Raw genomic sequence first — 17,340 nt, 5'->3', positions numbered from 1 at the left:
TAGAGATAGTTGGTGGAAGCTGAACGAGAAAGATTTCGGGATCCAACATGCAATCATTAATGGAAACTGTGAGGATGGGTCAGTTCTTTGGGGAAAAGAGTACAGTGAAAGATGAGAAGGGGCCAGGGTCTGATCTGAGGTGATGTTCGCAGGGAGCAGCTGGGATGAAGGAGAGCGGCTGTGGAAGGACTGTCCCTGAAACCCAGGGTGGAGGAGGATGGGCACCGGGAAGATACGACCAGCATCAGGTGATGGGTGGTATTTGAGAGGGCAGGTTCTGTGGGATGGTGGGGTCAGAAGTTGCTCTAGAGTAGATTCTCAAGGAGACAGCTAGGGAGTCAACTAATCCATCAAGAATTCCAGAGGTGAAAGGGATAAAGAGAAGCAGGGTGAAGAAGAGGAAATGTCAAGCTAACGTTTCTTCCAAGGTGAGAGAGAAGAGAACAGGTGTGAAAGCAGAAGGTTAGGACCAGGTGGAGAGGGAGAGCCCAGAGATGCTGGCAGGGAAGAGCCTGGGAAAGCCAGATCCCTCGGGAGCGGGTACTGGATGGGACACGGAGCTCTCAGAATTGGCTGAGCCACAAAGCCCCCTGCTCCTCTGCACCCAGGGCAGCTGGAAGGGAGACGGCACAACTGGAAGAGAGCAGCTCTCGAGGGAAGGAAAGAGGGGCTCCTACCAGAGCCGGGACCTGACCTCCTGGGAGAGGGAAAGCCATCTCTTCAGAGCAACTGTGTGGAGGGCTGTTGTTATGGGCTGAGTGGTGTCCCCCACAGTTCATATGTTGAAGCCCTAGACCCCAATACCTCAGAATATGACTACATTTGGAGACAGGAACTTTAAAGGTGTGATTAAATTAAAAGGAGGCTGTTAGGGTGGGCCCTAATCCAAACCGACTGGTGTCCTTATAAGAACAGGAAATTTGGGCACACGGAGAGACACCAGGGATGCGCACGCAGAAAAAGGGCCGTGTGAGGCAAGAAGCCCACCACCTGCAGGCCAAGGAGAGAGGCCTCAGGAGAAACCAAACCTGCCGACACCTGATCTCGGACTTCCAGCCTCCAGAACCGTGAGACGATACGTGTCTGATGTTTAGGTCACCCAGTCTGCGGTACTTTGTTATGGCAGCCCTAGCACACTGCAGCTGTGGATGAGCTCTGGGGCCAGGCAAGAAGGGTGCCAGCCCCTGGAGTGGTGGGCTAGGAGTTAATCAGGAGGCAGGCAAGGGCACAAAGTGGAAGCAGATGACTCCAAAGTGCCCCCCTATACTATTCTTGGGGGTTCTGGGTAAACCTACCTGGCCAGAAGTAGAGCCTGAACTAATAGCAATATTTCTATGTTACGGTTAAATAAGATTGAAGGCCAAAGTTTTATGGTAGTTCTACAAATTTCGAGCGTCTCCTGTTTGAATTGGTTAGCATTTGAAACTGGTTTGGTTCCTATCAGTAACAACTATTTGAAACGTTAACAATGTTCTGTATCCTATTCTATACATATTTTATAGGACCGTCTGCTGAAGTCCATTAATTGCGTTCTGGGCTTAGGAGAACATATTTAATGGATTAGAAAGCAGAGTCACTGGATTCTAAACCTGGTTTCTCGTAGAGAGCTAGACTCGGCAAGTTGAGTTTCTAACCCATGATGTCATCATCCTTCTTCTCATTGGGTTCTTACCCCAACCAAACACAAGCAAGGCACTTCACGTTGTTTCCATTTCATGAAAAAGGAGATGGATTTGAATAAAAGTCAGATGACTTGCTGGGCTTATAAAACGACATGTGGCCAAGTTAGAAGCAGGACTTTAACCCTCTTGCCGCCCAGAGTGTGGCTGCTTTCCTCCTGTTTCCTCTTGACTCCAGCTGACACTCTGCCCCATCCTCAAATCAGGTCCTTGAAACCTTTCTCTGTCCTTTTACAGAAATGCAGTGGGCGTAGGCTCTGGCACTGGGCTTGGGTTTGAATACCGCCCTGTTACTTCCCAAGCTGTGTGACTTAGAGCCTGTTATTTAACCTCTTGGAGCTTCAGTTTCCTCATTCAAAGAATGTGGGAAGAATAAATAAAACTTGTTGTAAAGAATTAAGGTACATTGTAAAGAAGGTATAGCAATAAAGTGCAAGCTCTAACACCAGCCCTACCACCCATTCACCTTTCTTCCCAAACACATCCCCAGAGGACTGCTCTGTACTTTCCTTCACCTGTTTAGTCTCCACACTGTTGGTCAGGTCAGCTTTATACCTACACGAGGTCGCTCATGCTGCACCTGAAGCTCCTTCCCCAGTTCAGGTCCTCAGTAGAGGGAAAATTCTTGCTGGTCCAGATGCCCAAGCTCTCAGTACTTCTTGGGCCACTAACTAGTTTCTTTTCCTCTGGATGCACCCTTCTTATCTTATTATTGCTGTCAGCCCTTTGTCCCTCACCCCCTTCTCCAGCACAGCAAACTTTCTGTGCTAGCCATTGTCAGAGAGGAGTATCACAGAAGGAAAATAAAATCCAACCATCTTTGCAAACCCCAGACACAGGGTGAGGCAAGGAGGGCAGAGTGTCCTCGCTCTCCTTGCCACTGGGTCTGTCCTCTCCCAGACAGTCAGCCCTAGGTGGCACACCCCTCCTGGTACAGCACTGCTCCCCAAACTCTAACTCCACAAACTTCTCTGAGTTCCTTTTTTATATCCCTCTTTCTGCTGCCCTCATTTTTCCTGGAGCCCAGACCTCTCTCCTGGGCCCACCCATACATCCCACTACCTGACACCATCTCCCTAGGCACATACCGCAAACCCGACACATCCAAAACCAAATCCAGTTCTTCTTCCCATACTGCTGTTCATCCCCATTTCTCCCAAGGCCCCCTCCCTGCCCATATCCGGTCACGAACTGACATCTTTCAATTCCATCAGCAAGATAACCTCCTTGGTCCCACTTCCACATCCCCGCTGTCACCATTCTAGTCCTAACTGTACCACCTCCTAGACCTCTGGTCCCCTGTCCCCACACTAATAGGTCCATCACTCAGTGGCCAAAATGGTCTTTCTCAAACGCAAGTCTGATGTCACTCCACTGTTGAAACCTCTCCAGTGGCTGCCCACTGCCTCTTAGGATCAAGTCCAACTCACCAGACAAGGGCCTTCAAGATTTGTCCCCGACTTTCATCCCCAGCCTTCTTTCTAACTCTTGGGCAACACCCTCACCCATGCCCTGTATGCTCAGTGTCAGTGGTTCTCAAAATCTAGCATGCATGACGATCACCCGGGAGACTTGCTGAAAACACAGACTCCTGACCTTCCTGGGGTGTGGATGTTGCTGGTTCCTGTGCCAGCTTCTGGGGGGCACTGCTCTGTACTCTACACTGAAGGCCTTTCAGTTTCTGCAATGCCAGGGTTTTGTTGTCAACTCTTTGCTGACTCTTGCACATTCTGGGACAGGTCTCAGCTCACGCATCACTGCTGCCAGGCTGGGTTCCATGCCCCTCCAAGGCAGTTCAATCAGCAGTCATCACAAGGCACTGCAATTGCAGAAACCTGCCCCCAACATGCATATACCCCAGCAAGCTCCCTGGGGACAGGAACGGGGCCCATCCTGTTCATTTTCTGTATCCCCAATGCGTAGCTCAGTACCTGGCACAGGCTAGAAAACCGCTCTTAAAGGAATGAATGGAACCCCCGAGGATCTCTGTTAACATGGGAATTCCCGAGAACACTCCAACCCACCCCTGGGCTCTGATGCTCAGAGATAAAGCCCATTGGCTTGAATCCTTGTGCAACTTTCCACAAAAAGGAGAAGGTCCCTTGCTCTGTTACCAATTAGATCAAAGCTGCCAGGTGCTGGGCCTTCCACCCCAGACAGGGGACTGAGGCTGGAAGAAGTGAAGCAGCCCAATAAAAACATCACAAATCAAAGCACTGAATTTAGAAGGTTCCTGGGAAACATGGGGCTGGGCTGGGAAGGCTGGCCTCCAATTGTCTGGGTAATCCATCTTCTGCTTTTGCCCCAGCCTGCCCCCACCCACCTAGTCCTGGCCTCATGAACCTTCCTCTGCCCTGGGAGGGCAGAGGTCGGCACCCCACAGAAGTTTCCAGACTGCTCAGTCTGAAGACACATGAGTCCCTCTCTCCAGTGATCTCCGGAAAGATCAGAGCCAGCAATTGGTAGATATTTACAGAGCCTGAAGGCGGGTCTTACAGCTTCAAAAGGGTCTGAGATAATGGAAAGCCAAAGGGAATTGGGGAGGTGGCATGAACAGCCCAGGGTACAGGGAGGTCCCTGGATCTCTGCCTCTCTGGGGACATTTCCTTTTTTAGGTAGCTAGCTAAAAATAGACATCAAACCCTTCACAATTCCCAAAATCAGCATTAACTTTCTGCCACAAGCTCCTGAAGGGGATTCGGGTTGGGTGACGTGTGGAGGGAGAGCACCCACCCTGCAGGGCTGTGTCAGAACAGGAGGGTGGAGGTGAGGACCTGGGGATGGAAGGCTGAATCTCACTGTCCTGCACTGGGGGAGGCTCAGGGCTCCAGGGGACTTGAAAACCCCCCAACAATGTCCCTCTCCCTCCCCCCACACACATTAGGCCCTTTCCAACCCCTCCTTACAAACCTGTGGAAAAATATTAGTCATTTTCCCAGAATGAACATCTCTGGGCAAATTTCCTATACACATCCCCTCATAGCAAAGGCTGTCACGTAAGAAGATTCCAGAGGAACACTGCTCCTCTTGTTACTGCAAACACCCAGCCCTGAGCCCCCAGGGCACAGAACATCAGGACAGCTGTGAAAGAGGCAGCCCAGCATGGCCAGGACAGCAGTGTCGGTGTTGCTTGATGGGCATCCTCCAGGCCCTCGCCTGGGAGGACCCATCCTGCCACTGAACTGGCTTGTGGGAGACAATGGAAGAGCTGGGAAGGATCTGGAGGTGGCAGCCCAGGGGTGGAAGCACAGGTCCACATGCGTGGTGTGGTGGAGGGTGGCATGACCACCATCACTCTTCAGAGACCAGTATTTTGGTTGGGAGTAACCAGGAGTTGGTGCCAGCTTTCAAAGACATTCATGGAAATACCCCCACTTCTCTCCCAGGGTCCCACATCTTTCCCTGTCAAGCAAGTCTTGATGCCAAGTCTTAACCTCTCCAGCATTTCCTTCCAGCCCTCTGAATCCTGGAGAGAGTCTGATCAAAAGAAAGATTTGATCCTGGAGAAAATCTTCTGGATAACTGGACACTGCTTTTGATATCCAAAGATGCTTTCAAGGTGACTGACTTTTGGTTTCAGAGAGAGACACATACAGGAGACCAAGGCAAAGATATCTAAGAGCATCGTAATCTGGGATAGTACTCAGTGAGGTCAAAGTGACCGATATCAGAGGTGAAGCTCAAGGCCAAGGCCAGGCATGGAATAGAAAGTGGTGTCCCACCTGCATCCTCCCCAGATCCCAGAAGCAGGGGAACTCATAAATACATTTGAAAAGTGAAATACTTGTTATATCCCTACTTCACACCAGGCACTGAAATTTCAGAGATGGAGAAGCACTGGTTCCTGTCCCCTAGTTGTAAAAGCACCTTGTGGATGTTCCTCTATCTCTTTTCTAAAAGACTGTCAGCTTTACGGACTGATAGGAGGAACCCCTGAGCCTGTTATCGCACTGGCAGTGCCTCTCTGTATTTTCTCAAACCATCCTTCAGCCCCATCAATGCCTCTCTCACACAAAATTCCAGTCAGATCCCCTCCAGCTGGACACCCTGAGCCTGGACTCTATGCATATGGCCTCCTTCCCATCAGGATATCTCTGCTGCTGTGTGTTCATGCTTGCTGGAGCTTCCACCCTTCATGTACCAGATGATACAGAGGGTGTTGGCCAACCCCACCTGCGCTGTATCACTCCAAAGAAAAGCATTCTATTGAATGGCTTGATGTCAGAGCTGGAAAAGGCCTGGGGGGTCAGTTGGAGAAAGTCCCCATTTGACAGGTGCAGAGGGAGGAAGGGCTTTGACTAAGGCCACGTGTTCAATTAGAGGCAGAACCAAGAGGTTCATTTCCTGCTCTCCAGCGCAGGGGCTGTTTGGCTATACCCTGTGCCTGAGCACTGCCCCACCGGGCACAGTAAATGGGCATCTGGAGGTCCAACAAGGAAAGACCTTGCTGTCTACCCACGCCCCCCATCCCCGTCACAAGTGGAGGATACTTCTCCCCCGGGCCCACGCGCGTCTCTCTTGTTCTCTCTCCAAAGGTGGGAGACGACCCACTCTGGGCTGGAGGAGTGCATAAAGTTTTCCAGGAGTGCTGAGACTGAATCCCCATCAGGATGGGGGAAAGCAGCCACAAAGGATAGTGGGACAATTGACAAAAACTGAATATGGGACCGTGGGTTAAAGAGTATCGGTTCAATGTTAAATGTCCTGATTTTAATAACTGCATTGTGGCTATGTTCTTAGGAGACACACAGAAGACATTTAGAGGTCAAGGGCATGATGTCTCTATTTGTAAACGGTATATATATGTCTATATGATGAATGGTGAATATATATGAACAGATATAGTGTATATATAGTATATATACAGTGTATATAGATATATAGATATGAATATTTGATGAATGGTGTATATATATATATATGAGTTTATACACAGAGAATGACAAAACAATGGAACAAAATGCAAATAATTGATGAACCTAAGTAAAGGGTGTACAAGAGTTTCTTGTACTATTCGTGCACCTTTTCTGTAAATTTGAAATTATATCAAAATAAAGTTAGAAAAAAATTCCCATTGAGATGCATGCAGCAAAGACCCTGACAGGTCTCAAGATCCAGGAAGCAGGGAAGCATGCCGGCTGTCACCCTCTTCTCCCCCCAGCTCTGATGGCAGTCAGACCTCTGTTCCCGCTGGTGGACGGTGTCCACTGTGTGGGCAGCACAAGGGATGGCCCTGAGACTATGGAAGGCACGGGGTGGCATGGGAGGAACGGAGATCAGGGTTGCACTCACAGTGCCCACATGTAACTAGCTGTGAGCTGTGAGACTCTGGGCAAGACAGTTTAGTTCTCTAAGACTCAGATTTGCTCATCTGTAAAATGGGAACAACTATTTGTAGCTCAGTTGAATAAGACTTGCCTGAAGCGACATAGATTGAGTGGCTCAGATGATGCCTGTTGCATGGGTGCTCAAAAAACTCTTGTTTCGTGCGATGGGCAGATGACTGAATCGGGGGCCCTCACGATAGTACCTGCGCATTCCTCCCTCCAGTCTCCCCTTACAAGAGGAGTGTTACAGTTCCTCCTCATCCAAACCACATTCCTCTCCTCTTTCATAACCTGGCCTAGCGTTTCCCTCATCCCAAAATCTTCCCAGACGACCCCCTCCTCACTTCTGTACTTGTGAGTTGGTGTCTGGCAGGTTAACTTGTACTCTCGTCAGTTTTCTCTCATCCGACCCCTTGGGTTTGGGCAAATCAGCTTGGCTTTTCCCTCACGCTCCCCAGAGCTAGGCAGCAGCGGTGCCCCCAGGGGCTCTCAGGCCAGTGTGGACAAGCACCGTCCACTTTCACACCTGACAGCTCCCTCACAGGACCGAACATCCGAGCTGGGGAGGGGAGGGCATGCAGACAGGGATCTGGCCACCATCTATTTGACAAGGAAACCACTCAGCCTTCCCTCGGTCACTGGAGGAAAGATGGATTCCCTGGTTAGATTAGGTACTTCCCAGCCCTTGATGAAAATGAACACATATACACAGCCAGACCACTCAGCAACGTGAGAATCTGGGCTTTCTCATGGAAACAGAGATGTCTGGGACTGGGGACGGCAATGCTAAGAGAAAAAGGCAAGTTGCAGAGGTGTACAGACGGCATAATTCCATTTCTGTGAGAAAAAAATCCAACTGAAATATTTGCATGTGTATATGTGAATATTCAGAAAAAAGCAATTGTGAATATATTTGAGGAGGTGAGTGAAATTAGGGGTAGGATGAAAGAGGGCTTTCACATTGTACTTGGTAAACTTCTGTACTAGTTAAAATGTTTAAACAAGAAGGCATGCATATTTAACTTATGTAATTGATAAATCATATAAATTATCCCCCAAAGTGAGAAAAGAACTGGGGGTACAGACCTAAAAGACACCCCCTTCATTCCCTATCTCTGGGCAGCTGCTTTCTCAGGAGCCTCCTGGGAAGGAAGCCCCACGGTGGTACACAGGCACCCAGGAAACTCTGCAGGTTTCTAAGGAAAAAACGCTGCTAATGCTCTCAGTGCCCCAGGGAATGACAGGCTGGGATGATGGGGGGCAGGAGGCGTGGACCGGCAGAGGGGTTCAACATGGCCATTACTATACATAGAGACACACACTTCCATTCATTTGGGAGTAAGACATCTGTCTGGAACTCCAACGTGAAGGCTTTCTACACAGAGTGAAATTCCCCTTCAGCAGACAAGCAGTGTCAGCTGGAGTTGATGCAGTCACGAATGTGTTTGTTTGCCACGGAGATGAAGCACTTTCAGCTGCCCCTCCCTCTGAGCAGCACCGCCCACTGAGCCCCTTTCTCTGCACCCTTCGGAGGGGAAAGAACCATGGCTTCCAGACTCCACCAGAGCATCTTGCTCTCTCCCTAAAGGCAGGTGATGGAAGTGCCCTGAGGACCTGGGCCGGGGGCCCATGGTGGTTCCACATTTAATGGAGTTAGTAGAGGGGACCCGGTTCTGCTTCTCAAGACCAGCGGTGCAAGGGCACCGGGCTTCCCTCTGGACAGCTGGTTTCCAGCCTGGCTGACAGCACCTTGGAATGGCCCAGGAGCGTAAACATACATTGAAGCCGGGGTCCCACTGCCAGAGATTCTGATCTCATTAGGCTGGGGTGCAGCAGGGAGCAGTGGTTTTAAATGCTCCCCAGGTGAATCTAACATGCAGCCAGGGTGGAGAGCCCCTGCCCTGGAAGTGCATGATGACAGCTTGGCTGGGGTTTTCCACAGCCTTCTCTTCTCCAGGGCAAAGAGCCCAGGTCCCGGGTCAGCTCACTGTCTCCAGTTTGTTTTTCTCTTTCACGGCTCTCCTCTGACCCCACCTCACTTCCCTCGGGATCTCACCGGAATAGATGTGCCAGAGCTGAGGACAGGAGGCTGCTGACCTCCCAGCTCGAACGCCAGGCACTCCTGCTTCTGCCCCCAGGAGAGGAGAACAATCGCATCAGACCCAGTTTACCATCACTTGGCGCTCTTATGAGATCCCATGTCTCTCCCGAGGACTTTCTCCCATAACTAAATAGAACACAGGCCCAAGAAATCCTTTCGGAAGATAAAATCATTAACCCATTCTCACTAGGTTTTTCTTAGAATTGTTTATGCATTGTCAACAACTTATTATTAAATGTCCACTTTTGATAATCGGAGGCTCCCAGTGGTTAAATATCCATGAGAAATTATCATTCCAATTTGGCTGCCCTGGTATGTGCATGAGGAACCCAAGCTCCTCATTGGGAAGGTAAATAGGTTGCTTTGAAGAGATGAGAATAAAACTAAGTTACAGAACACTGCCTTGTAATGGAAAAAGAGAGGCAGCCTTTGAATGAATCTAGCTCACTTCCCTTTATTAGTACGGGTAATTAAGAGTTTGTCTTGTCTTTTGCTCTTTTAAAACACAGAGTGTGTTGGGGATGCCCAAGCAACCCCATATCTTTTGTTAAAGTGGGAGTTTTCGAAGCATACTTCTAACAAAATTAGACCAATAATTAATCAGTAGCGGAAGCCAGGGCTGCATTATGCCCTTTGTGGAGTCTAAGCACTTTTGCCTTTGAAGGCTCCTTCTCTTCACTAAAGAAAAAAAAAATGTATATACTTACATACATACATACATACATACATAAATTATATTTTACAACTGAATTGGTATAAAGATGAATATAATAATGTTATGAATTAAAACATTTTCTTTGACCTAAAAGTTAAATTTTTCCCTAATTTTATAAGATATTGAAATATTTTTGTGGGCCTGTAAAAGCACCGTGGACCCTAGGCACAGTGCCTAAAAGCTTATAAGGGGTTCTGGGGGAAGCCAAGATCCAAAAAGAGGGAGAGAGTCAGGCAGAGTCATAGGAGAAGCCCCTTCCCTGCTTGGCTATTTAGACCACAGCTGCAAGTTTGTTCTAAGAGATGCTGGTAAGGCCTTTCTATGAGCAGGTCACGGCACTGGCATCCTGAAAGGTGCACCCCTAAGTTGGCCCAGCCGGAGGCCCATGGAACTTAAAAAGGAGGAAGGAGGATGAGACACAGACACGTCACCATGACCCCGGGAAGAGGACAGCCAACGGCAGAAGGGGGATGCTGAGTGCTATGGGGGCTCACGGGAGGGACAAGTTCCTTTCAGCTGGAGCGAAGACGAGCTCAGGGATGAGATGACTTTTCAGTGGGAGCCTGTCCCACAGAGAGGTGCCAGAGCAAAGGCACGAAGGGAGGAACACAGGGGTGTCCGGTGCACACAGAGGAGCTCAGTTTGGCTTGAGGATGAAATAGGAGTAAGGAGCTGGGGGGCAGCGCTTGGAAAGAAAGGCTGAGGCTGGATGTCAGAATGTGTGCCCACACGTGGCAGGTGTGCCAGGATGGCAACGCGTGAGAGGTTCACTTGCACGGGACTGGTGGGCTCTGGGGACCGCTGGGCACTCCAACCAGGGGTGATCTGATCAGAGCCACTGTGTAAGAAGGTCTATGCGGCAGGAAAGACTCAACTGGGAGAGATTAGGGGAAGGCCTCCCAGGGTTCTTGGTGGGAAGCAGAAGGGGCCTGAGTGACGCTGCCAGAGGATGTGGATGTGTAACACCACTCAGGCCTTGGAGAGGTGGGAGGGGTGAGAAAAGGCCAGTGGCTCGGTCACCGGGAGCTCACAGGGCGCCAGGGTGGTGGCAGGGGCCAGGTTCCGAGGAGCACAGGCAGGGAAGCGGCCGGCCCTCAGTCCCGGGTTTGCCTGGAAGAGCTGAACGAGTACTTACTCTCCGTTCCTAGCATGGAAGGAAGAGAGCTCTTTGGCCTCCGGGCTTTCATCTCCGGGGCCTTGGTGTTCTCACTGGTGGGGGCATCTGGAACAAAACAGGTAACGACAAACATGAGTAGGCAGCTGCCCAGGGAAGGAAGCAGAAGAGGCATCGCAATAAACATCCCACCTCAACCCCGACAGGTCCTCCCCATCCCAGCTCCACTCTGAGGGCCCTCAGCGCCTGCTGGGCAGGCCAGGCACCTTCCTCTCAAGAGCACCAAAGAAGGAGTGTCCCCGCCACCCGGCCTTATAAATCAGGTGCAGAGAACAGCTGCCCCGAAGACGGATGGACAGGCTATCCTGGGAGCGGGGTAGCGCTTTCGCCTCTGCTGCAGGCACGGGCCGCCAGAATCGCATCACTGGCAGGGCTGGGGGACAGTCAGAGCCCCTCTGCTCGCCAATGCCTATCTTTTCCCTTCACTGGGTCTTAACTCACTTGGGCTAAACATTCTGGATTTCCAAAAGCCCGCTCTGTGTAGAGAGGTCTCTTGAACGGAGGAAGCAGGGGATGGGTTGCTGCCCTGTTCTCATGGTCTGGAGGGGGCTTGCGGCCTGTTGTCTCTGACTCGAGGGACACTGACAGTCAGACCTCCAGGCCAGATGAAGGCCTCTGAGCAGGCGGCCGGCATGCCTCGCGGGCTCTGGACTGAGCCTTGGAGCCCTTGTGGGGGCTGCTGCACCCTCCCCAAAGCAGAGCCCCTGGAACCCTGTGGCGGCAGCCTCTGGGCAGAGCTGAAATGCTGCCCGGGTGAGCGCACAACTCCGCTGGGCTGTCCTCCACTCCCCCTCTTCCCATTCATGCCCAGTGTGGAAGATGCCGGGGGAAACCCTCCCTTGTCAGGGCAGCAGGGTGACATAGCGCTGGGCTGGGTGGAAAAGGCCCTCACTGGGCCGAGAAGAGACTGGGCTCTAGCAAGCTGCCGGGACCGGGATAAGGAGCTGGCTGTACCGCTATCTCTAGGCTCCAGCATTTTCCCCGCAAGGAACTCTCTTCAGGGACTATGCTGGGAAGGAGCCTCCCCCTCCGAGCCCCTTCCTGTGCATCCTTTTCCTGCTCCTGAAGAGGAAGCGCAGAGGGAGAAAGGAGGGGGTGGGACTTTCCAGCTGAGGCTTGGCCACGTTCCTAAGGCCTGTCTGGGGAGGAAGGGCCATCTCCCTGTCCCCGCCTCCACGGTGGGGCAATCCCAGACTCTAACACGTGCTCTCGCCTAGACTGGGCTTCTGGGGCTTTGCAGGGTGGGCTCGGAAGCACAGAACTAGGGGCTGGGCGGGTACACTGCCCCGGCATGCAGACTCTTGGTGCTCCCGTCTGGATGCATTACTCCTTCTAGATGGCATTTGGATCCCTTTCCTGCTCCAGAATGTGGGTCTGTCCATATAAATTCCTCCAAACCAGTCAGGCTTCCTTCCCAACCCAAGGCCTGCCCACTCTCCATTAGCTGGGTAATCCAGGAACAGAGGCTCAGGCACAGCACACAGGTCTCCAAGGCCGCGGGGACAGTCCCCCACTGCAGTCGGCCAAAAGCTGTACACGTGTAACTATAGGAACGATTAAACGTAATCCTTAAGTAGAACTTCCCAGCAGTATATTTCAGGGGATGGGGCTGAAGGAACGAAGCTGGAAGAAATTCCTTTGAGCAGTGCTTGATAACCCGGCCCCCTACCCTGCCTCCATTCCCCACTGTGTGTTACTCTTCTGCCACCTTTCGTAAGAGCAAAAGAGCCCCAGATGAGGAGTCAGGGGTCCCTGCCATCCGTAGCTGACATGGCCTGTTCCGGTCTCCTCAGTGGGCCGCCCACACACCAGGTTCTGCGTGGACATGGGTGGAGGAGCAGAAAGTCCCATGGGGAGGGGATGATTTCATTTTTCTCACATTGGGTATTTTCCCCGGACATAGTGGTCATTCTCAGCTACAGAACAAACCTCAGTACGCATTTATCAACCTCTGGTTCTCAACCTTGGCTGCACATTAGAAGCACCTGTACCTAGGTATCTCACTCCCCAGATCCTGGCTTAACTGGTCTGGGCTGGGGGCTGGGAGTAAATAATATGCCGCCAGGTTGAAAACTCCTAGTCTCTCTCCTCAGAGGGTGTGTGTGTGTGTGTGAGCGTGCGCGTGTGTGCATGTGTGTCTGTGGGCATGTGTGTGTGTGTGTGTGTATGTGTGTGTGTGTGTGTGTGTGTGTGTGTAGAGGTGAGGGTGGGTCACAGGGACTATTCCTGCCCATGCTTCCCTTGATATTTGCAGATCAGGCTGCCATAAACCAAGGTCATGGGGTGAGTCTATGGTTCCCTTGTCTGGGGCCCTCCCTTCTTCCCTTCCTTCAAGACCAGCACTTCTGACAGCACCAATGACAATTTAAAGAAAGGCACACCCAGAAATTTCTTTGTTTTCCCCCCTTTTAAGGAAGAGGAGGCGAGGACAGAGTGTGCACAGACAGTCCTCTCTTCCTTGGCATAAGTACTCGCTTTGCCGTCTTTTTCCCAGTGAGTTCCGGGGCATCAGAGGAGGGAGACAAGGAAGGACCAAGATTTTTTTTTAATTGATGGGGAAACTGAGGCATAAGCAAGCAAAGGAGGAGAGGCCCAGTTTTCCTGGGCTCCTGAAAGAAAGGAGACAGGGACTGAGATTCCTTCTCTCCTCGTGGGGTCATGATGGGCTTTGCTTCCAAGCCTCATTAGAGTAGGGATGGAGAGAGGAGGGCTCTAGGTGCAGCTTTGTCATCAGCAATCCTGGGATCGTGGGCAAATAATTTCAGCTGCCCCGGGTCTCTGTTCCCACATTTGTACAAGGGAAACTACACTTATTTTCTCTGCCTCACGGCACTACAAGGCTCTAGGGAGAGGACGCGTGCGACGGTGATCATTTACCTGTTCATTCATGTCTCCTGTTCGCCGCATTTCCTCGCCTCCTTCCCAAATCCGCTTTAGAATCCTCCACCTTCACAAAGCCCTCCCCATGGGCCCCTGCTGCATGTTTCCTGCCTCCTCATCCGTCCTCAGCTCTTGGGTGCCTGCTTTACACTGACTTGAGAGTACACCACCCCGTCATGTGCTTTGAGCCTTGTTTGTAGATGTTCCTTATCTTTCCATCTGTCCGTGAGGAAAGGGGCTCAAGTTTCCCTGGCAGATCAGGCACACCCCCAGACTTGGAGCCCCGCAGGGGTGGAACGAGCCCCCTCTTCCCTCTGCAGCACCCCCACCCCCTGTGGGCTGTGCCTGCACCACGAGCCACTAGCGTCAGTCTGTCCGTGAGAACCGCAGCAAGGAGTGGGCTGGGAGGACCACGTGCTTAATCAGAACCAGCTTTGTGCTCACATGGCTGCCCAGGGGATAAAAATAATAGTAATAAAAGTTTAAGAGCAGCGTGTATTTTCTGTCTATTTTAATCAGTTTGTGATGAAATTGAACTCCATTTCTAGATCTGGGCCCCAGGGCTGGAGTCCTTTGGTGGTCTGCTGGTGCCCCCAAAGAAGCAGCGGGGAGGAAGGTGGTGGTGTGAGGAGTGGGGGGGGGGGCCTCAACATAGAGAGGAAAATGTGTCCTTATATGGACAATGCCTCACCCCTTCCACTCCTGGGCTAGCTCTGGGCTCAGCCTTCCAACACAGCATTTCTTCTGTCTCCCCCGAGAGAGGTCATTCCCAGAGCTGCAACCCTAGGCAGGGGGAGTGAGGTCTTGGGAGGCTTTTGGGAGGGGGGTCTGAGCTTCCAGGAGCCCCAGAAGGGGCAGGGCAGAGGGGCTGGCCTCTGTCTCTCTCTGTGTCTGCCCAGGGGCGAGCAGCATGCTGGCAAAATCAGGAGGGAGAGAGCTCTGGTCAGGATGAGTGCCTTCCTGGCTCTGCAGGCCGGTGACTGTGAGTCCTTGGGCAAGTTCCTGACCTTCTTCACCAGGAAAAAGGGAATAACAACACCCCAACAGAGGAGTGAATGAGATGTGGAGTGAGAGCTGGCATTTATTGGGTACTCAGGCCGTGCCTGGCACGATGCTAAGTGCTTTATACCCATGTTTCAGCTTGAACCACACCATTCGCCAATATTCACGTGTTTGTGACCTACTAAAATAGCAATTTTATTTAGGTCAACCTAATACATTTTAGCTGCCTGAGACAATATAAAGAACAAATGGGAGTGGGAGCAGACCGAGGCCAACAAAAGAAGTGGGGGTTGGCTCAGCCACAGTCAGAGGGCTCCCTGGCCATGGAGGCAGTGGACCACAGCGGTTAGGAGCCAAGGTGCGGGCTTAAATCCCCACCCAGCTAGTTATTAGCTGCATACACCTCAAACTAGGCTTTAAACTCCCTTCTTACAGTTGCAAATCGCCCCGAGTTGCCAAATCCAATGGCTAACACTCAGGCTCATCTTATTCTACTTGGCAGAGCCTTTTGACACATTGATCTCCATCATTCCTTTCTTACTGAAATGATCACCCTTTGGCCTCTGGGACACCCCTCTCTGCTTGATTTCTTCCTGTCTCACCATGGCCAGTCCTTCTCCGTCTCCTTTGCAGACCTCTGTCCTGCCTTACTTCTCAGTGTCGGACTCTCTCCTTCCCTCCTCCATCCACATCCACCCCTGGGGACCTCATATACTCCCGGGGCATTCAGTGGCCTCATGAAGATGGCTCCTCATGTCCTGCCTCTAACCCCGACCTCCCTCCTCAACTCCAGATTCATCTAAAGGTCAACCTACACAATAGGCCCACTTGGATGTCTAATGGACACCTTAAACTTCACATACACAAAAGTCTTGACTGTACCCCACCCCTACCCATTCTGATCTTAGTAGGTGGTACCACCATTGACCTGTGTTCCCTCACGAAAACTAAGGGTCACCTTTGACTTCCCTTTCTATTTCCAATTCATCAGCAAATCTTATCAGCTGTACTGTCAAAACATTATAAATCTGGTCATTTCCCACCTCTTCCATAGTGTCTAAGCTGCCATCATCTCATGCCTGGGCTATCGTGGCAACCTCGAATCTGCTCTCCCTCTTACTCCTCCTGGGTCTGGTCACCACCTGAGTGATCCTTTACAATGGCCAGGGTTGTCCCACCGCACTTAAAATAAAATCCAGTGTCCTGGTCACAGCCTACATGGCCTTGCAGATCTGGTCCTCCTCAGTCTCATTTCCTACCACTCTGCCCCTGGCCCGGGGCTCGGCCACCCTGGCCTTCTTACTTCTCCTTCTGGGGTGTCTCTCGTACAGTCTCAGCTCAGGGTTTTGCTCCTGTTCCTTACCTCTGCCGTGCTACTGCTGGGACTCCTTCCCAAATGCCTTCAGGCCTCTGTTCAAATGCCTCTTCCTCAGAGAGGCCTCACCCTCTCCAACAACAGCACGCTCCCCCATCACCCTGCTCTGCTTTCTTCACAGCATGTGTTGTTGCCTGAGATCGTATGACATATCTGTTCATCCGTATTTTTGTCTCTCCCTCACTCGAATGTAAAGGCTCTGAGAACAGGAACTTGTTTCGTTCACTGCTTTTAACCCCAGCCCCAGGAGCAGAGCGGGCACTGACATACGGGTTGAGAGAAGGCCCATGGGAACGCCACCCCCTACCACATGCACACACCAGCCTCCATGGTTACAAAGCCCCTGATCTCACTGGTAGCTGAGGCCCGATGCCCTTGGCAAGGTGGCTGGGAAGGGCGGCCTGATCTGCCCGGTCTTGGGATTTGGGCCTACAGAGGGCTTTGCTTCCTCACCTCTCACCTGGGTCTGAATGAGAGGGAGTGGGCCACTCAGGCCAGAGGTGCAGAAGGACTTCCCAGCGAGAAGTGCTGTTAGTAAGGAAGATCTGGATCTCTCGGACAGTGGACACTGCCATGTTATTCACTAGACGGGGAGGCCATGCAGGTGGTGGAAAGGTGCAGACTTTGGAACCAAACACACCTGGGTTGGAGTCCTGCCAAGGTAACTCATGCCAGGGAGTCATGTGACTCCCTCTGCAGCATGGCTCGAAGGGCCTGGGCTTTGGGATCAGAGACACCCAGGGAAACGGCATCTCCTGCTTACTGTCTGAGTGACCAGGGATGGCTGCTGACCCTCGCTGAGCCTGGGTTTTCCCACTGAGAAAGATACCCTGCCCAACTGCTGCATAAACTAAAAATGCACAAGAGTTTCTGGCCACGGCAGGCCATGGCAGGCCTTGAAGGTCAGCTTTTTCTCCTCCTGGGTGAGTTTTCGGACAAGTCCTTACCCACCCCAGGCTTCAGCTGCCTTCTGTGGTACAAGTTGACATGTCTGCTGCTAACCTGGAAGGAATGGCGGTATGACCATAATCAAGAAAGTGCACAGAGCACCCTTTTTCTTATGGAAACAACCCAAACAGCAGGATTA

General features: G+C 51.6%; 1 protein-coding gene across 5 annotated transcripts in view; it reads right to left on the bottom strand.

Annotated features, from left to right (window-relative positions):
• Positions 1–17,340, bottom strand: part of MYLK (myosin light chain kinase) — a 219,531-nt gene that overhangs the window by 54,316 nt on the left and 147,875 nt on the right. For all 5 annotated transcript variants that reach the window (XM_036851338.1, XM_036851336.1, XM_036851337.1 and 2 more), the window contains one exon: positions 10,958–11,044. In XM_036851338.1, coding sequence (XP_036707233.1) covers positions 10,958–11,044 — 87 coding nt within the window. The remainder of the gene's footprint in view (positions 1–10,957; positions 11,045–17,340) is intronic.

The sequence above is a fragment of the Balaenoptera musculus genome, chromosome 4, assembly GCF_009873245.2.
Source record: "Balaenoptera musculus isolate JJ_BM4_2016_0621 chromosome 4, mBalMus1.pri.v3, whole genome shotgun sequence".
In the NCBI taxonomy this organism is placed as follows: Eukaryota; Metazoa; Chordata; class Mammalia; order Artiodactyla; family Balaenopteridae; genus Balaenoptera; species Balaenoptera musculus.
This window is presented reverse-complemented; position numbering and strand designations above follow the sequence as displayed.